The following is a 17,857-nucleotide window of genomic DNA, read 5'->3' as shown; positions in this document are numbered from 1 at the left end:
GATCTGCCCTGCACTGGAGCCCCGCGGCACAGGGCGAAGCCTCCGGGAGCCGGACGGGCCCGGCACCATGCGGCCGCTGCCAGAAGCTGGTTCCCAGCCAGGCCGGAGGCTGCAGGCACCGGGCCAGCTCTGCGCGGGGGATTCCTCACCGGCGCTGCCTGGAAAATGCCCACAAAGAGCAACTGTTCCCTTGAGACAACCCTGCAACAGCCTCCAACGGCCCCCCCTGCAACAGCCCTGACCCCCTGCAATGCTCCCAAACCTCCTGCAACACCCCGACCCTCCGCAACACCCCCCACCGCAGCACCCCGGCCCCCTCGCTGCAGGACGGCGCTAGCGGGCGGCAGCCGCGGCCCCGCGCGATGCAGAGCGAGCACCGGGCCCCGGGTTCCCCGCAGCCCCGGGACCCCCCCAGGACGCCCGGGCAGAGCTGCGGCGCGGGCGGCCTCCGCTCCCGCCGCTGGATCCCGGTGCCGCTGGATCCGGGGCCGCGAAAAGGCCTCGCTCCGGGACGTGCCGGGGCGCACGGCGGCCCCGCGGACACGCGTGGGGCCGGAGCCGGGGCCGGCACGTGGCGCGGGGGGCGGCGCCGGCCCCGCTGCCTCCTCCCCCGCGGCGCGGCCCTTATAGCGGCGGGGGCGGGGGCGGCCGTACTCGGCCGGCGGCGGCACCGCAGGTACAGGCGGGACCGGCCCGGGCCGGCGGCCCACGTGGCGGGGAGCGCGGCGGGGCCCGGGGGGGACGGGGCGAGATGGGCTGGAGCGGGGCCGCCTGGAGCAGGGGGGACCGCGCGGGTCCTGGGGGGAAGGGAGCGGCCCGGCTGCTCGGTCCGTCCCGGTCCCGGTCTCGATCCGCGCAGCCCAGCGCGCTCCCTTCCCCCGCCCGCTGCCGGTGCCGCCGCGGGCCCGGCCGCGCTGCCGGTGGCGGCTCCACGCGGGGCGGCCGGGCCGGGCCATGTGCGGCGCCCGCGGGGCCGCCTCCTTCCTCCCGCGTGGGGCCGCCCCGGGAAGCGCCCGGGCCCCGCGGCATCCCCGGCCCGCGGGCTCCGCCGTGCGCGTGGCCGCGGGGACGGCCGTGACCCACATCCCCCGCTCTGGAGGCCGGGGGCAACGCGCTGAACGCGCGAGTGACCCCGATTCCCGCGGCGCGCCCGGCACTCGCTTTTGTTGTTCCTTCGGCCTTGCCTAATTCTCTCCCCCCGGCACCCGCTGCCTCCCGAAATCCAAAGCTGCGCTGTTTGTTTAAGATTTGCTGAGCTTCTGCGTTTCCCATGTGCTCAGGACTCTGTAAACTGGAGCACGCGGTTTATTGAGCTCTGATCCACTTCAAATAAGTAGGTCTTGTCTGATTTGAGCAGTTAATGCCGTCTGAGATGGGTGCTTTTGTGCTTAATGAGGTTCCTTGTTAAAATAATCTAGGCCTTGCTTTTCTCGGAGGCATTTGGGCCTGCCTGAGACTTTCCAACTGATTAAAGGAGTAGAGAAAGGCTGGTCCTTCTGCAGACCTTCTGGAAGGGTTTTCAGAGTCAGGGAGAAGTTTTATGGTCTTTGAAGGATAATCAATGTTCTGGTGCTCTGGAGCACAGGTTTTGGTGAGCACCAGGTCCGTGGTGCTGCTCAACCCGGACAGTCCAACGCACGGGAGCTGTGCTGGGCTGCCCCGGCGCTGCTGCCTTCCTCTCTCGCTTCCTGATTTCTGCTGCCGCCCTGGTCTCGTGGCATGGGGGATCCCTCCTCTGGGCAGGACGGAGAAGGATGTCGGCTTGGGGCTGCGCTCTGCTTGACCGGCCCCTTCCCGCCTGCGCCCGGCCAGATAGCACCGGGATGTGGGGCCGGGAGAGGCCGGGGCCCAGATAAGAGCGGCCGCATGGAGCGGTGCTGGGGGCTGGGGCTCAGGGCAGAGGATGTCGAGAGGCCGCGGAGGCCGAGCAGGAGGAGGCCGGGCCCGGCACACCCGCTGTGTCCGTGCTCCGGACACGGTGCGGAGGCCGAAGCCGCGGCCGGCCTGGACAGAGGCCCCAGCCGAGGTGTGTGTCCCTGCGCAGGCAGAGCTGCCGGGGCCATCAGGAGGTGCCGATGGCCGGTGCTTCACAGCTCGGGTCAGTCAATTGCTCTGGAAATGTCCCTGCATCCCAGAGCCGCCTGGAGCCAGGTGTCCCTGGAGCCGGGTTGTGGCTAATCCTGGTGCATCCGCCTGGCATGTGCAAGGGGATGATGCAAACGCAGGGCATGGGAGAAATCACAGCAACTGTATCCCGCGCGGGCCCGTGGCGCGGTATCCTCGTGCTGTCGCAACAAGTTAGCCTGCCGCTATATAGTAACCCATGCTGTTCCTGCAGCCCGCTCCCAGCTTTGAGTGTCCTCTGGGAAGCAAGACTTTGTTTTTTTGGTAGCTGCATCACACTCCTATGAAATCTCATGATATTCTTCGGCTTTGTCATATGCCTCCAGCCTTTCTTTCTTTTCTCTCCCTCTGTGTGTGTGTATTGCACAAGCCTCCCCATTTCATGCTAAATGAGGTAATTTAGCGTGGCTGATCCATCTTTGCTGGGAGGGTTTCCTGGCTGTGCCGAGGAGGGGAGCAGGGCTGAGCACAGAACTGGTGCCCAGATTACCTGGTACGTGCTGGGGCTCGGGTGTAAAATCCCTCCTGGAATTCCTGCCAGTTCCTATCTGGCCTCTGAGCGTTTACAGGCACTTTCTGCCTCACTTGGACCTCGGGTTTGTGCTGACTTATTGGGCAGCTGAGGTGCAGGATGCCCAGCGCCATGTGCAAGGCTGGAAAGCTGCACAGTTTTATTCTACATGCCCTTCTTGAGGAGTTAAAGCTGCAGGTGGGCTAAGGGAGGCAAATTGCATCTAATTGCGCACTATAGTGCTAATCTCCGTTGCAGTTTTATGACTTCTCTTTCCTTTTCTGGAATCAGCCTCTAATGGTAACTTTAAAAAGAAGGTGGGAGCCTCTTCCCCTCTTGCCTGGATGACTCATTTCAAGTGCTTCTTTGGAAGCTGCTGCAGGATAATTGCACCACAGCCAAAGATAACTGCGGGGCTGAGCGCAGCACGGGGAGCCGCAGCACCGTGGGGATGCGCGCGGCCACCCTGGCTACTGCGCGCGGCCACCCTGGCTACTGCACCTGCACTGGTCCCACCTCGACCCCCGGAAGGATCCGGATCACGGAGGTGCTGGAGAATAAACTCAGTCCGATCCTGCTGCTAAAAGCAGGGTAATTGTGTCCTGACTGTGACAACCGTGGGGCTCCCTGGTGCGTGCAGCTCACGCTGCCCCGCTCCGCAGTGAGCGGAGAGGACGGGATCGGCCCCAGGATCTGAAAAGCGCAGGCTCTTTGGTCCCAGATTCTTCTCATTCTGAGGATTTCTTGGAAAGGCTCAAATCGTCTTTGGAGCATTCCAGAGCATTACGGTCCCTAAGCAGCTGCTGCGGGGGGATTGCTCCGCTGCTTGCGGAGCGGCTGTTCCCAGGCGGTGAGGCTGTGCCGCAGGAGGGAGCGAGTTCCTGCGCTGTCACATCAAGCTCTGGGTTGTCACCAGCGTCTGTGCTGCCTCCTGAGTCAGAGGGAAGGTGCTTGGCAGTGTGAGGGTTTCTTGATCGCGTTACCTGCAAAGCTGCCCAGGCTGGGGCTCGTGCTTTGGGTGAATCCCCGGATCCGGGTGTGCAAAATGCCGCAGCAGGGCTGTGCCTCCCCATTGCTCACGCCAGCAAGGCCGGGGCCCTGGGGAGAAGACGAGCAGCCTGTCCCGGGGCGCTGGCGCCGCTTGATGTGGTGCGGGAGCCTCTCCTGGGGCTGACCTCATGCTGTTCTTGGAGCCGCGCTCGCCCAGGATTAAAGGCGATGTGTGCCCCGAGGATATCTGCGAAAGCTATTTCAAATAACATTCCTGTAACCTGCCTGCAAACTCATCCAGGCTGTTTCATGTGTGCTGTTTTGTGCAGGGATCTTTGTTTGTCGTGACTATTGCTGGGCTGTAACACAGAAATAAGCCTGGCTTTTTCCCTTGATCTTGTTGATAATGTGTTTACAGTTGATTCCCAGTCTTTCTCTTGCTAGGAAGACTCTGGATCTTGCTCACAGAGGCTGAGTGTTGCTGGTGGCAATAGCTGAGTGTGACAGCATGGAAAGGAAGATTTCGATGCATCTGTTTTGAGTGGAGAAACAGTGGCTTGTTTTTCTCCCTTTTCATGCTCTTGACAACATTAATGCCTTGCTTTGTAAGCCAACTTGTGCAAAATGGTCTTTCCAAGAGGATGAGCAATTCAAGAGTGTGGGGAGCAGGCTCTGAGTGAGGAAGGGGCCAGCTGCGTGGCCCACGTTGGTGGCGTGGTGGACACGTGCCAGCCCTCAGCGCACAACCGCACGGAGCTGCTGTGTTGGCAACGAGCCCCAAGTGATGGGCAAGGCTCTGTCCTCTCGGGCAGCCACTGCCGATGGTGGCTGGTGCTCAAGGAAAGCCTCGAGCGCCTGCCAGGTAGGTGCTCGCTTGGTGCTGGTGAGTGGGCTGCTCCGTACCTGTGATCTAGTTGCTGCAGGCCGGGGCTTGCGCCCGCTGCGGGATCCAATTTTGAGTTAAGGGTGAAGGCAGCTGCCACTTGCTCCCTCTTTTACGAGCACGAGAAAGTTGCCTTCTGGCGTCTTGCTGTCTGCTCTCCAAGGCTCGGCCGGCCGGGATCGCGTCTGCGGAGGTGCTGGCCGTGCCCCGCGCCGGTGAGCAACCCTCGCTGCTCCCCGCGGGGCGGCCCGCGCCGCCTCTGCAAACCCTCCCGTGCTGCTGACCTCGCCTCACCCCGCGAGCCAGCGCGCTTGCTGAGCAGGGCTCAATTCACTATTGTTTTGGTGCAGAGCCCTTGCGAGCGCCGGGCAGTCACGTATGCTGTGTCCAGCCAGGTTAAACCCCCAGCTGCGCGCGCTCGGGAATTACATGCCCCTCTTAATTCTGCAAACCCGCTTATGCCCAGCAGAAGTGGTGTCTCATTAGCTCGCAACAATCTCCATTTCATCCTGCCTCCAGCCAGGACAAGGCCAAATGCGAGGCTATAAAGTGCTCTTCGCTCAACAGCTTGCAGGTGCTACAGCCTGTGGCTCCTGGTGGTAGCGCAAGCTCCCGGGACGCTTGCTGACCTCCACGCACCTCCCGGCCCCGCGCTGTGGGTGAGCAGCGCACTTAGCTGCTAGCGAGCGCTGAAACGCCGTGGCCCAGGGAAGCTGATTCTGCAGGGCTGGGATGGGGGAGAGAAACATGTTTCCAGCTGCCCCTGGGTAGCACGTAGTGCTAGGACTGACGGCCGGACTTGGCGCTTGCTGAGCTCCCCGGAGAGCGCGCGGGGCGTCTCTGCAGCTCGGGCTGTGGTCACGATCCTCCGCAGGCTGCGTCTCCTGCGAGGACACAGGAGGGTGCGTGCTGTCCTTGTAGTGTGTGCGGAGAGGCGCTGGGGACAGGCAGGATGACACCAGACAGCAGGATGCCATTGCCTGGATTGATGGATGGGCAGGAAGCTGCCTTGTGTGGAGGATCCCAGCATCCAGACCGGCTGTGCCCTTCCCGGGAGGGTTGGCTGCTCTGCAGCCCCAGGGATCGGAGCTGACAGCAGCGCAGAGGGTCCCGCAGTGCAGGTCGAGCAGCCCCCGCGTAGGGGATGAGGGGAACGTGCACACAGAGCACCGCAATCCTGCGCCGCAGCGGGTGCGGGATGGAGATAGTCGGTATCTGCGCCCGGCCGCCCGCCTGGGAAGCACCTTCCCCACGTGGGGCTGTGCAGGGGCCTCCGAGCGGCTGCCCGGCACCCGCAGCACCTCGGCTGCGAGTCCCTGCTCCTCTCCCCTGGATCCCGCCGGGACAGGTTCTCCATAGCATAGAGATTTGCAGCGTTACATAAGCAAGTGTCTGAAATGCTGGTGGTCCAGAGGGGATAAGGACACTCGTGCAGGGGCTGGGAGCCGGCGTTGTCTCTTGGGGCCGTTTTGGGCTGACTTGCTCCTCCCCGCCTGGCTCCTCTGTGCCCACCCCGTGGGCGAGGGGCCGCCCAGGGCTTGCGGTGCAGCCGAGGTGACATTTGCTGCCATTGCTTGGGCTCATCAGGCTTAATTGCTGCAAATATCATTATTTTATTCCCTAATAGGGCCAAGTGGAGCTGGCTGCTGCGCAGCTGCGAATTTCACTTCCAAACACGTCTGACACGTCGCAACCTTCCAAAACAGGGCTGTAAATGCCATAACTACGGCCTGCCCCCTCGCGAGGGGGGAGCTTTCCGCTCAAACCGCAGCCTTACCCTTCCGCCTGAAGCCTCCGCGCGGGGCTGCGAGGAAGCCCAGAGGAAGGCCGAGCGGGACCTTCCAGAGCTGCCCTTCCTCCGTGCAGCTCCGAGATGAGTCAGGGCAAGGCGCAGGGCTGAGCGCCAGGCGCTGCCCCCGGCTCTCGGAGCTCTGATCTGCGGGCGCCGCAGCACGAGGCAGTTCAGTCTCCTAAAAACACAGCTCAGTGGGGCTCGATGGGGACTCGATGTGACTCAAAGTGAGGAATGGCCAGAGGTGGCGTGTCCAGCCGGGCAGCAGCGCTCAGCCAAACCCGGCTTCGATGCGGTGCTCTCGGGAAGAGTGTGGCTTGGGGCTGCTCGCTCTCGATGCGCCCGGCCCCAGCTCCCCTGCACCGAGCCGCGTCCGAGCGGGATCAATGATTCCTCGGGCTCCTGAGCATAGTTCAACTAATGGGGCTCGTTTCGGGGCAGCGCTCGTAAATGATTCCTCACCGGGGACAGCGGTGTGGCTGGGTGCCGCTGCTGGGGTCACGCGCTGCGCTGCCGGGTGCAGCCTGGGCACCTTCCAGCAGGAGGGATCTGCACCGGGCTCGGGCTAAACCAGTCTTAAAGGCTTAGGGAAACGCCTCTCTCCAAGCAGGAGGCAGCCAGGGAAGCCGGTGTCGGGTGGCTTTTGCAAAGCTAATCCGGTGTCAGGTAGCGGCTGCAGGCTGCCTGCACCGTGCTCGGTGCTGCCAGGCTCTGGCACTGGGTGCTCCATCGGCTGCTCCAGGCCGTTTCCCACTCGGGCACCCTCCTCCTGGGCCTTCCTGGTGCTGGGAGCCGAGGGAGGAAGTGAAGGCAGCGGAAGCAGCAGCCAGGAGCGCGTGGGGAGCGCTGGCGATGCTGGCACGTGCACACCTCGACACGATGGTGATCGCGGCCAGCTGGAAGGAGATGTGCTGTAAATAAGGCGTTTGCACCGCTTAGCAGGCCTCTGCTTTCAGCGCTGTCCCTGCACAGTGCTGTCCTCTGTGGGGGCCCTTAGAGGGAGGGTCTGGTGCCCAGGATGACTTTTTCCTTTTTTTCTTTTCAGTTGAAAACTTAAATACCAGAGTAGAAACCTAGGGAAAGCAGGATAGGATTGTGTCCGAGGGAGCCTGGGGTCCTGCTCCCATGCTGCTGCCGTGTGGTTTATCCGAGCAGGGCCCGGCCTGGGCTGTCGGACCCTGTCGAGGGCTCCCCAGGCCTGGAAGCGGCTCTGGACCCTGGTGCTTTGGTCGGACCCTGCTCAGTTTAGCTGGAACTCGTGACCTCTGGGGCCTGCGGGAATAATGGACGTGCCGAGATGACACATTGCCTGCTCCTTGCAGACATGGAGGTGTTGGGGCTTGTGTGCAGGGCTTGTTATTATTCATCAGGGAAAACATGTTAATAACCTGGGTGTGTATTTGCTCCCGAGCTACCTGCTCCAGCTGACCCTGCTCCGAGGGGCGGTTGGCTCGGTCCTGATGTCTCCCTACCCTCTGCAATGCTCCAATCTCGTGGTTTTCCTCAGATTTCCATGGCAGTTTGAGCGCTGGCCATGGCTGCTCATCTCATCTCCTCTGCAAGCCAGATCCTGGCCCTTGGCCCCATCCAGGAGGACCTAGAGCACTCCTGGCTTTCCCTGCCACGGGGTGGGAGGCTTGTTGGGAATATGCGAGGGCTTGCTGCAATATTGCTTAATGAGGCTGTGATGAGTAGAAGGGTGTTCTGAGGGCTCCCTGCGTGGGATAGTGCAAATCCACATGAAACGGCGTTTGGGAGAAGCTGTGCGAGCAGGACAGCGCTTGCAGCGCAGCTCGCCGCGGGGCCCGGCTGCGGGGCTGCGTTTCAGTCGTCCGCGCGGGAAGAGCTGCCAAGCGCAGGCAGGCCCCATGCAGCAAGGTCCTTGTGTGCCCTTTGCAGCTCACAACGGGACAGCGAGCTGGAGACACGCTGCTTATAAATACCTGCTGCTTTTAAAGGCCAGCACCATCTGAGCATGTGCTTCCAGATAGCCTTGTGAGGGGCGCACTGCGCTGTCCTGAGTGCTCACCTTCAGGCCAGCCCTGTGAGGCTGCTGTCGAGGTCTTTGTGCTCAGCTGAGGCCGCGCTTTGTCCTTTGCAGATCCTGAGTTCCTGCCGAGGCCTCACCAGCTCCGCTCAAGATGCCGCCAGCCATCGGAGGCCCCGTGGGCTACACCCCTCCCGAAGGCGGCTGGGGATGGGCCGTGGTCATCGGAGCCTTCATCTCCATTGGCTTTTCCTACGCCTTCCCCAAGTCCATCACAGTGTTCTTCAAGGAGATCGAGGTCATCTTCAACGCATCCAGCAGCAAAGTCTCGTGGATCTCCTCCATCATGCTGGCGGTCATGTATGCAGGAGGTAGGCAGGCGGCAACGCGGCGCGTGCTGCACGCAGGGGGATGTCCCTGTGCGCACTGCAGGGTGGCACTTGACGCTACCAGAGGGACGAGCTCTCCCTTAAATGGCAAAACTTCCCTCGACCAGTTTACCTCAAGGAAGTTTGTGAAAAACTTCTATTTAATGCCCAGAATGTGAAAGCTGGGTTAATCTGTTCTCCTCTGCAAAGCTGTAAGTAAAAGCTTTCCGGGGAATTACGCCTTGTGTAACTACCCTTGCTCCAGCGCGCTGCCGAGAGCCCACGGCCGATGCTGGGATGGCCGCCCAGCCGGCGGAGCTGGGTCCGGACCCCACCAGGAGCGCAGATCCGCCGGGATCCAGCTGAGCGGCGCCGCGGGCAGTGCAGACACACGAGCAGAGCGGCGCAGCAGGGCCTGGCCTCCCCGTGCCCGAGATGGGCATTTCCCAGCACTCTTTAAAGTGGCTTGGGGATGGCGCTGAGGCGATGCGTTCGCTTCCCCGTTGTCTCGCAGCAGGCTGTGCGTGCAGTTCTGCGCTGACCGGCTGCGCTGGAAGGAGCTCCCCCTTGGTACCCCATGGTGCCGTCCCGCTTGGGGCAGACGGGGCCGCCGGGGTGGCGGGCTGCCCGCGTCCCCGCCGCGCCGGGGCACCCACGGCTGACGCCAGCTGAGCGTGAGGCCCCTCGGGAACAGGCCCCGCTTTGTGCTGGCGCAGCGGCCGAGCTGCCCCGCTCGGTACCGCGGCCAGCTTGGAAATGCAGCAGCTTAATGAGACGTGATGGGGGCCAGGCTGGGAGCGATGCCGCCCGTGGTGTCCTCAGCAGACACGTCCCATAGGACTGGGGTCCTGCAGCTCGAGCCAAGACTCGCTGGCTGGGTGCATTTGCACAGCCTGGAGCAGCTGCTGCCCACAGAGATGTTTTACCAGAGCTTTAGGGTTAGGGTTAGGGTTTTAGCCCACATATGGGGCTTAGGCTGAAGATTGGTGTCCCGAGGGCAGGAGCTGGCAGGTGCCTCGTGGTACCTGCAGCGCTGGAACGTGGCTGCCATGCTCTGTTGCAGCCTTGGGGCTCTTGGATCTGGAAATCAGAAGGAATATTTGGATTCAATAACCTTAAATGTCCCTTTCTTGGTCCCTCATTAGGATTAGGGAAGACTCTGTCCCATTCCTGAAGCTTTTTTGGCTGTGTGAATAGTCAAACTAGCTCAGCCTCTGACCAGAAATGCTTCTTGCAGCTCTAGAAGATAGCAGTGGTGTGAATTTTTCCTCATTTTCCTTAAATAAGAAAGGAGGACAGCCCCTTTTCCCAGAGCAGAAGGGAAAGGGAGGCCTGCGCTGGGATGGGGAGGCGCTTGTGCAGGCGGCAGCGGGAGCCTCGGGCTGCAGGGATGCGTGGCCGAGCCCTGCGCGCGCCCGCGCGCCGGTTCAAGGTCGGTGCCACGCAGAGCACCGCGCTCCATGGGGCCGCGCGCTCCCTGCGCCGCCCTTGGAGCCCGCTCCCAGCAGGGTTTCGGGAGGGCCCGCACGGCGCTGGCCCCTGTCCAGGGACACGGAGGTTTGTCCAGGGTTCAAGGTGCAGGTTTTGCAAACAGCTGAGCTCTTGGCGCTGCAGCACGTCAGGACTCGGCGATGCAGCGGTCCCGGGGCTGCTGCGGCGTCCCAGAGGGAAGCGGATCCCGCTCCCTGATAGGATGAGGCTGGAGCTGAGGCTGCGGGCGGGCGCCGCGGGGCTCCGGAGGGCCTTGCTCTGGCTGCCCGGCAGAGCTATTCCAGCCTTTTCCAGGCACTGTTTAAACTAGGCAAAAAGGTCAAGTAGTGTGAGGACCCATGAATAACATGTTGACAACCTTGCTAGCTGTTAATGGTAAAACTACATCTGTTAATATTCAATGGATGTTCATTCAGTTTATTTAAATACATTTTAGTGTCTGTAGAGCATGCTCTACAGTATCTAATCGCTGTTTGCTTTGGATTAAGGCTCTTGATAATGAAGCACTTAAAAGGCAGCACAGAGCAACTGGGCTTCTCCTGCCTCAAGGGCACTAAGGAAGGCAGCACCGAGGCCGCGCGGGCGCCTGCGGCTCCCTCCCTGTGTCCCCCTCTGCCGCAGCTCCCACGGGGCACGTGCTGCCTCGGCCGCCCCGATCCCTGGGAACGAGGGCAGGAGGGACTGATGCTCCTGGGTGGCTGTGCCACCCTGTGCCACCCCTGCTGGGGCATGGAGCCTTGCAGGGCAGGAGCATCTTCCCAGTGCAAGGTTCTGCAGGGCAGCTCGGTGCCCCAGCAACCCCCCAGGTCTGGCCTGTGGGCTGCAGCTTTCTCCAGCATGAGCTTATCTTTGGTGCTCTGCAAAAGCCGCAGCACACCGGTACTTGTGGGAGTCATGCTCTTCCAGCTGGGATTTCAGTGTGTTCTTTTACCCAAATGTCACTCCCTTATCTCCAGCTGTCTCCCGCCCTCTTGTTTCTCTCCCCTTAATCCATTCCATGGCTGCATGAGGTGTCACTGTGCAAAAATTAGAAGCCTATGACAATAAATCTTCTGTGCACTTGCAAGTATTTGTGTGTTGTGCAGACAAGTCTCATCTCCGGGCATGTCTCCTTTGACTCCCCAGGCCCCATCAGCAGCATCCTGGTGAACAAGTACGGCAGCCGGCCCATCATGATCGCGGGCGGCTGCCTCTCGGGCTGCGGCCTCATTGCGGCCTCCTTCTGCAACACCGTGGAGGAGCTCTACTTCTGCGTCGGGGTCGTGGGGGGTAAGTGCCGGCGTGAATGGGATGAATGGGGCTGACATAAGTTATCTTCCGAGGCAGTAGGAGGAGCAACTTGCACCTAGCAATTATTCACGAAATGTCTATGATAAATTTGCATAAGTCCTAATTCCCTTTGCCTATCCTAATAAGGGCTGCCCGCGGTCACATAATGCAGGAAGAATGCAAGTACTCAGGCATTAATATCTGGCTGCTTACAGTGCAAAGCCTTCAATTACTCCCGTCTCAGAATTATGCCACACCAGGGAAGTAAAGTTTATGACTCACAGCGCTGCTCTCCTTTGGACTCCCTTGTGCGTGACTCTGTTACTGCCCTGGCTCCCGCCTCAAGGAAGGAGTAGTGAGGAGGCAGAATATTGCTTGTGCAACCTGAAAGTTAGCAGAGTAAAAGTCATATTAAATGCTGAGAATTGTCCCATCTGCCTCGGTTTACTCAGTCCCTCTTTGAGCACTGTTGACTTGCACACACTGAGCCCCTTATCTCTCCCCTCTTACTTTCTCAGGCCTTGGACTTGCATTTAACTTGAACCCAGCCTTAACCATGATTGGCAAGTACTTCTTCAAGAAGCGTCCCTTGGCTAATGGACTTGCTATGGCAGGTAGCCCTGTGTTCCTGTCCACCTTGGCACCCGTGAATCAGCTCTTCTTTGGCATCTTTGGCTGGCGAGGGAGCTTCTTGATCCTTGGTGGTCTCTTGCTGAACTGCTGCGTAGCTGGATCTCTGATGCGGCCCATAGGCCCCAAGCCAGATCAGCTGAAGAAAGAGGCTACTAAAGAGGTGCTGCAGGAAGCTGGGAAAGCAGTGAAAAAAGATGATGGAGCTGGTGACACCAACACAGACCTCATTGGTGGAAAGTCCAAGAAGCAGAAGGGCACACTTTTCCAGACAGTCAACAAGTTCCTGGATCTGTCCCTGTTCACGCACAGAGGCTTCTTGCTCTATCTGTCGGGCAATGTGATCATGTTCTTTGGACTGTTCACTCCCTTGGTCTTCCTCAGCAATTATGCAAAGAGCAAGAAGATTCCTAATGAGTCTGCAGCCTTCTTGCTCTCAATCTTGGCCTTTGTAGACATGGTAGCCAGACCTTCCATGGGCCTGGTTGCCAACACCAAGTGGATCAGGCCCAGAGTTCAGTACTTCTTTGCCATCTCTGTGATCTACAACGGGGTGTGCCACCTCCTGGCCCCCATGTCTACCAGCTATGCTGGATTCTGCATTTATGCTGGGTTCTTTGGCTTTGCCTTTGGCTGGCTTAGCTCCGTCTTGTTTGAAACCCTGATGGACCTCGTGGGAGCGCAGAGGTTCTCCAGCGCCGTTGGCCTCGTGACTATTGTGGAGTGCTGCCCGGTGCTTCTGGGACCCCCTCTGCTAGGTAGAGTGTCATCACAGCCGCGGGTGTCACTGCATGAGTTGGTCTCTGTCCCTCATGCCCAGCTGGGTGAGGAGCTGGAGTGGGGGCCTGTGTGTGGGAAACCCTGGGTTGGCTGAACTGTCTGCTCTCTGTCCACCAGGTAAACTCAACGACATGTACGGGGACTACAAGTACACATACTGGGCCTGTGGGGTCATCCTCATCGTGTCTGGCATCTACCTGTTCATCGGCATGGGTATCAACTACCGCCTCGTGGCCAAGGAGCAGAAGGCGGAGGAGAAGCTGAGGAACCAAGGGAAAGAGGAGGAGACCAACCTGGACGAGGCCGAGAAGCAGAAAGAGGCGAACAACGATGTGGCCACCCTGCCGCAGAAGACCACGGAAGACGGCGTCAAAGAGGAGGAGAGCCACATGTGAGGGACTGGTTTTAACCCCGCGTGTCGGGGAAGCACCGTTGCCCTGAAATGGTGCTGGGGAAGTGCTCTGCTGGCGCTGAGCGGCAGTGAGAAGGGTCTAAACCAGGTGTTCATTTTTAGCCAGGCTCTGAACTGTCTTTCCATCAGTGTAGGTAACAGCTACATGTGCAGTATCCTCGCGTGCTGGGGAGGGAGGGGACTTTTATATTCTGGCTTTTTAACAGTAACATGAATGTACTAATATGTGCCTTAGGTCTTCATATCTAGCTGATTCTGGAGGAGCCTTAACTCTGCCCTGTAAACCAGGCTTTAGTTTTGTATTCTGCTTGGGCTCTGGTGTGTGTGTGTGTGCGCGCGTGTGTTTGTATTGGAGGGTTTGTTAAAAAGCCATAAAAAGCTGGATACTGGACTTGTCAAGGCACGATGGGCTTCAGGGCCAAGCCCGAATGAATCCTGCTTCACACGCTTCTTACTGCAGGCTCTCGTGGAGGGGGAAATCTGGACATGGAATAGGGGAGTCTCCAGCTCATGTGCCAGATGCCTCCTCACTCTGTAGCTGGTCTCTAGATATGTTTTGAAAACACTTTAGCTACTGTAGTTCTTTAAAAATTCCTCTTCCGTAGTTTCGTTCTCATGGGATAATGGGGTTGGAAAGGACAGCTGGCGCTGAGAGCAGGCAGGGCCGAGCGCTCGGCTCCTGTGCTGCTCTGCCCAGTGCCAACGCAGCGAGCGGTACCGGGGCAGGGACCTGCTGCGGGCGCTCGGCCTCTGCGGGCGAAGGGGCCGGCCGGACCCGACCGCCCCGAGCGCATCCCTGAGACAGGTATTCTGCTTTCACTGTTTTATCTATTAGGAAAAAAACCTCTTTTACTTGCTTCTGTTCAACTAAGATCTGGTTAGGCACTGCCTTACTGACATCTAGGACCCACAAGGGGAGGAAAGGATTTGTTTGTACGTATTTATTTTTTATTTTTTAGTGCGGGAAAATATCTCAACGTACGTGGAGCAGACTGCCTGTGACTAGCAGGTTAATGGCTCTCAAGTTCTAGTAAATGTTGATCAGAAATCTTGTAAGAGGCTGAGTATTTTTTTCAAATAAACTTGTTTTTTTTTATAATTCACCCATCAAATGTTGAATTTTTCTTTCCTAGGATCATGCAAATAGCCATATTGCAGAAACATGCCAGCTGAGGTGCTTTGGGTAGGTGGCTGGGGCAGACGAGCAGGCTGAAGCTGCAGGCAGCCAGTCGGGCACGGTGCAGAGCTGCTCCCCGGCCCCGGGAGGCAGGCGAGAGCCCCCTGCTCTTCCCCAGGGGCAGACCAGCCTCCTTGCTCAAACCTCCCCTTGCAGTGAGCCGCTCCGTGCTGGAAGCTCCGGCCGTGGGATGCGGCGCTCTTCCTCGTGGCCGCAGCACGGGGCTGCAGCTGGGACGCAGGGATGCACGCATGCACGCATGCTCCTCGGCCCTCTGTGTGCGTCAGGACAAGCAGCCTGCTTGGACAAGATCCTGGGTTTAAGGGTTCCTCCAGAAGCACAAAGCTCTCGCCCGCCCAGTGCGGGAGCTGCTGCTGTTCCAGTGAGGCTGAAGGCTCCCTTGGTGCCGCTTTGCTCCGCTGCAAGAGCAGGCTCTGGGGTGAGGCTGCAGGATGGCCACGGCTCTCTGTGCACTCTGGGTTTAGAGATGCTCTTGTTTCCTTCCCCTGCCCTCTTTAAAAGGCTGCCTTAAGCGTCCTGTGGTGCGAGGTGCCTGGTTTCACTGTGTGCTTTGTGGGCAGGGGTGAGGAATGCGTTGCCTCTGGTTACACTGCCCTTGTGGTAGTTCTGCCCAGCCACAGTGATAGAGCTACTGGGGACTAAAAGCGAGCGCCGTGATGCCTGGGTGCCGGCCAGGATGCGTGGGATGCACCTGGGCTGCACCGTGGCTGCTCCACGCAGCTCCCTGTGCTCCGGGCCCTTCATCCTGCTCTTGAGGCCAATCCCTGTCTCTCAGAATGAGCAAGTCAGGGTATTTCATACTGTAGCGTTAAACTTTATGAAGCCAATAGTGTATTTTGTACCAGCTGACTCTGTTGTACTGTACTGAGCTGTGACGCTGTCAAACCGAGTAACTGTACTGCCCTAACTGTAGTTCCAGCGCGTGGTTCGCGCTGCAATAAACTAACGCTGGAGAGCTGCGCTGCGGAGCCTCTTTGCGCCGGCGGGGCGGGAGGGAGCCTCGTCCTGCGGGTGACGGAGCAGGAGCGGCGCCTGCCCCGGCGGCTCCCGGGGTTCCTGGGCCGGGATCACAATAGCTGACCCGCACCTTCCCGTAAGCTGCGCGCCCTCCCTGCCAGCGACTTCTAAGAAGCGTGCGGAGCCGGGCCGGGCGCCAGCTCGGCCTTCCGAGGAAAAATGTTTAGATGATTTCCTGCCGCTCTGGCTCGAGGCACTGATAGAGAATCCCGCGCCGTTCCAGGGGCAGCTCCTGCGTCCCGTGCTCCCCTTTCCCCAGGCCCTGAGGGGCGGTGGCCCCATTGAGGACTGGGAGGCAGGGCAGGACGGTGCTGACGTGCAGGGGCAAAAGGGGAACCCAGTAGCGTGTGACTCGGCCCCAGTGCCCGTGCGTGCGGGCAGCGCCCTGGAGGAAAACAGCCTGTGCTCTCCTGCGGATCCGTCCCGTGGCTCCCGGTGAGCTACACAAGGAGCAAGGCAGCGAGCACCGTGCTGGGCTGCACAAGCAGGGCCACGGGCGCTGGGCCGCCCTGGAGCCGCAGCCCGGACCGGCGGCGTCCCCACGGCCGCTGCAGCCCCTGCGCTGGGCGGCTCCGGGCCCCGGCTCGCCGGCCGCCGCGGTGCCCGCCGCAGGTGCCGCGGCGCCAGCTCCGCGCGGGCGGCAGCGCTTCCTGGCGCACGCTCCGCTCCGTGGGAACGCCCGCCCCAGCCATTGTTGCGCCATGCTGGCCGGCGACCGCAGGAGATGTTTGGGAAAACAAACTATGCGGGAATTAGTTCCCAACTATTTCCTCAATTCTGCCTGCTATGAAGGGAATTTTATTTTGCTACTCACAAGAGGAAGGACGGCGGCATGACGGAGCACAGGGAGGAAACGTGCGCAATAGATTGCGCCAACCGGGCCTGCGAGGGGAGCTGCCCGTGCTGGGCCGTGCCGGGCCGTGCCACGCTGCACGCCCTGCGCCACGCTGCCCCGTGCTGCGCTGCCCCCTGCTGCGCTGCCCCAGAGACAGGGCTCTAGCAACGCAGCGCCCTGCACGGCCGCGTGCGACCCAGCAGGACGGGCTAATCCGCGCTGCACAGCCCCAGCCGCGGGGCCGAGCACATTCATGTGACGAGCGCGAGGAGCGGATCTGGGCTCTGCACATGGATTTGAGCTCTGCTGAGTCAGCGGCCGCGCGGGCCGGGTAACTGCTCTGCCAGCGGCGCCCGTCGTCCGCAGCCCGGCAGGACCCTGCGCCCAGCGTCGCCCCGGCCCACGGGCAGCACCGGCTGCGTGGGCTCCAGCAGAACCGCTCACAGGGGCCCCAGCGGCAGCGCGGCCCGGCCGGGCAAGTGTGGCCAAGGACGCCGCGAGTGCCCTTCGCCCGGGCGGCCGCGCGGCCTTCGCTCTGCCCGCGCGAGCCCTGGCCCCGCCGCGGCTCCCTCCGCGGCCAGCGGCCCTGGGCGCAGCGGCGCTCGCGGCCGCGCTGCCCGCGCTCCGCGGTGCTGCGACCCGCGGTGCCGCTGGCACGGGCACAGCCAGCACCGGGGACCCCGCGCGTGCCGCGGCCCTGCGCTCGCTGGCGGCCCCTTCACCCCGCGGCGCTTGCGGCCTCACGGCAGCAGCACCCTCTCCTGGTGACACCGCAGCCGCCGTGCCCGGCCCGCGCGGCCCCCGGCACCTTGTGCAGGAGGGAGCGAGCGGGAGCGCCCTGCGCAGCCGCCCCATGGCGCGGGGACAGCGCGGGCACCGCTGACCCAAAGCAGCAGGATCCCAGCTGTGATTAACACTGCTAATTAATTACGTACCCACAGAAAACAAAAGCAAGCTAATTACTTTCTATGGAAAACTGCAGAGGAAAAGACAGAAAAGGAAACATACTTAAAATTTAATTAGAGGCCGCATGTTGTGCATAAGAATGAACCTCTGTCTGAGAATTAGACTGTTTGCAATTAAACCGCAGGGTCTCGGTTGCCTCCTTGCTCGGCAGCGGTGGCAGTTCCAGCCTTGCACCTCTCGCAGCCCTTGCTCCGCGCGGCAGGACGCGGCGCAGGGACTGGGATGTTCCTGGGCAGGCGCGCGATCCTGCTCACTGCTCTCTGCCCAAATCCTCACCACTTAATTGCATGGAATCAGGGGTCATTCTGTTTTAATCACATTTTTGCAGCCTGCAGTGGCTGAACCTGCCCCACTGACAGGATGAGTGACACGGGGCCCTCGCCGGAGCTGCCGGCTGCAGACACGAGGTGCCACCGTCCTGCCCGGCCGCTCTGATGCCCACGGGAGCTCAGGCTCCCGGAGCCCCTCGGCTCCCGCGGCCCCGCTCCGGCTGCCGCCGCTCCGAGCGAGGAGTCGCAAGAGGGCGGTGTGAGGCCGGAGCAGGCGCCCGGAGACGCCGCTTCCAGCAGGGAGAGGCTCCACGGGCTGCTTTGGGGGATGCTCC

At 60.9% G+C, this 17,857-nt stretch overlaps 1 protein-coding gene across 1 annotated transcript; it reads left to right on the top strand.

Moving 5' to 3' along the window:
* The first annotated feature begins 652 nt into the window (after positions 1-652).
* On the top strand, positions 653-13,227 carry SLC16A1 (solute carrier family 16 member 1). The gene is made up of 5 exons (XM_088538937.1): positions 653-676; positions 8,402-8,658; positions 11,272-11,415; positions 11,934-12,803; positions 12,943-13,227. Exons 2-5 carry the CDS (start codon positions 8,442-8,444, stop codon positions 13,218-13,220), a joined length of 1,509 nt encoding a protein of 502 aa, XP_088395063.1. The 5' UTR covers positions 653-676; positions 8,402-8,441; the 3' UTR covers positions 13,221-13,227.
* Positions 13,228-17,857: the final 4,630 nt, after the last annotated feature.

Source organism: Tinamus guttatus, unplaced genomic scaffold (genome assembly GCF_059628265.1).
Source record: "Tinamus guttatus ecotype Peru unplaced genomic scaffold, ASM5962826v1 Tinamus_guttatus_pri_ptg001272l, whole genome shotgun sequence".
Taxonomy (NCBI): domain Eukaryota; kingdom Metazoa; phylum Chordata; class Aves; order Tinamiformes; family Tinamidae; genus Tinamus; species Tinamus guttatus.
The sequence above is the reverse complement of the archived record's forward strand: the minus strand, read 5'-3'. Positions and strand labels throughout refer to the sequence as shown.

Excerpts from the sequence above, each read along its gene's own strand:
- SLC16A1 (XM_088538937.1), top strand. The coding sequence starts at position 8,442 with ATGCCGCCAGCCATCGGAGGCCCCGTGGGCTACACCCCTCCCGAAGGC. Across the intron at positions 11,416-11,933 it reads CTGCGTCGGGGTCGTGGGGG|GCCTTGGACTTGCATTTAAC; the intron begins GTAAGTGCCGGC and ends TTACTTTCTCAG. Across the intron at positions 12,804-12,942 it reads TCTGGGACCCCCTCTGCTAG|GTAAACTCAACGACATGTAC; the intron begins GTAGAGTGTCAT and ends TCTGTCCACCAG.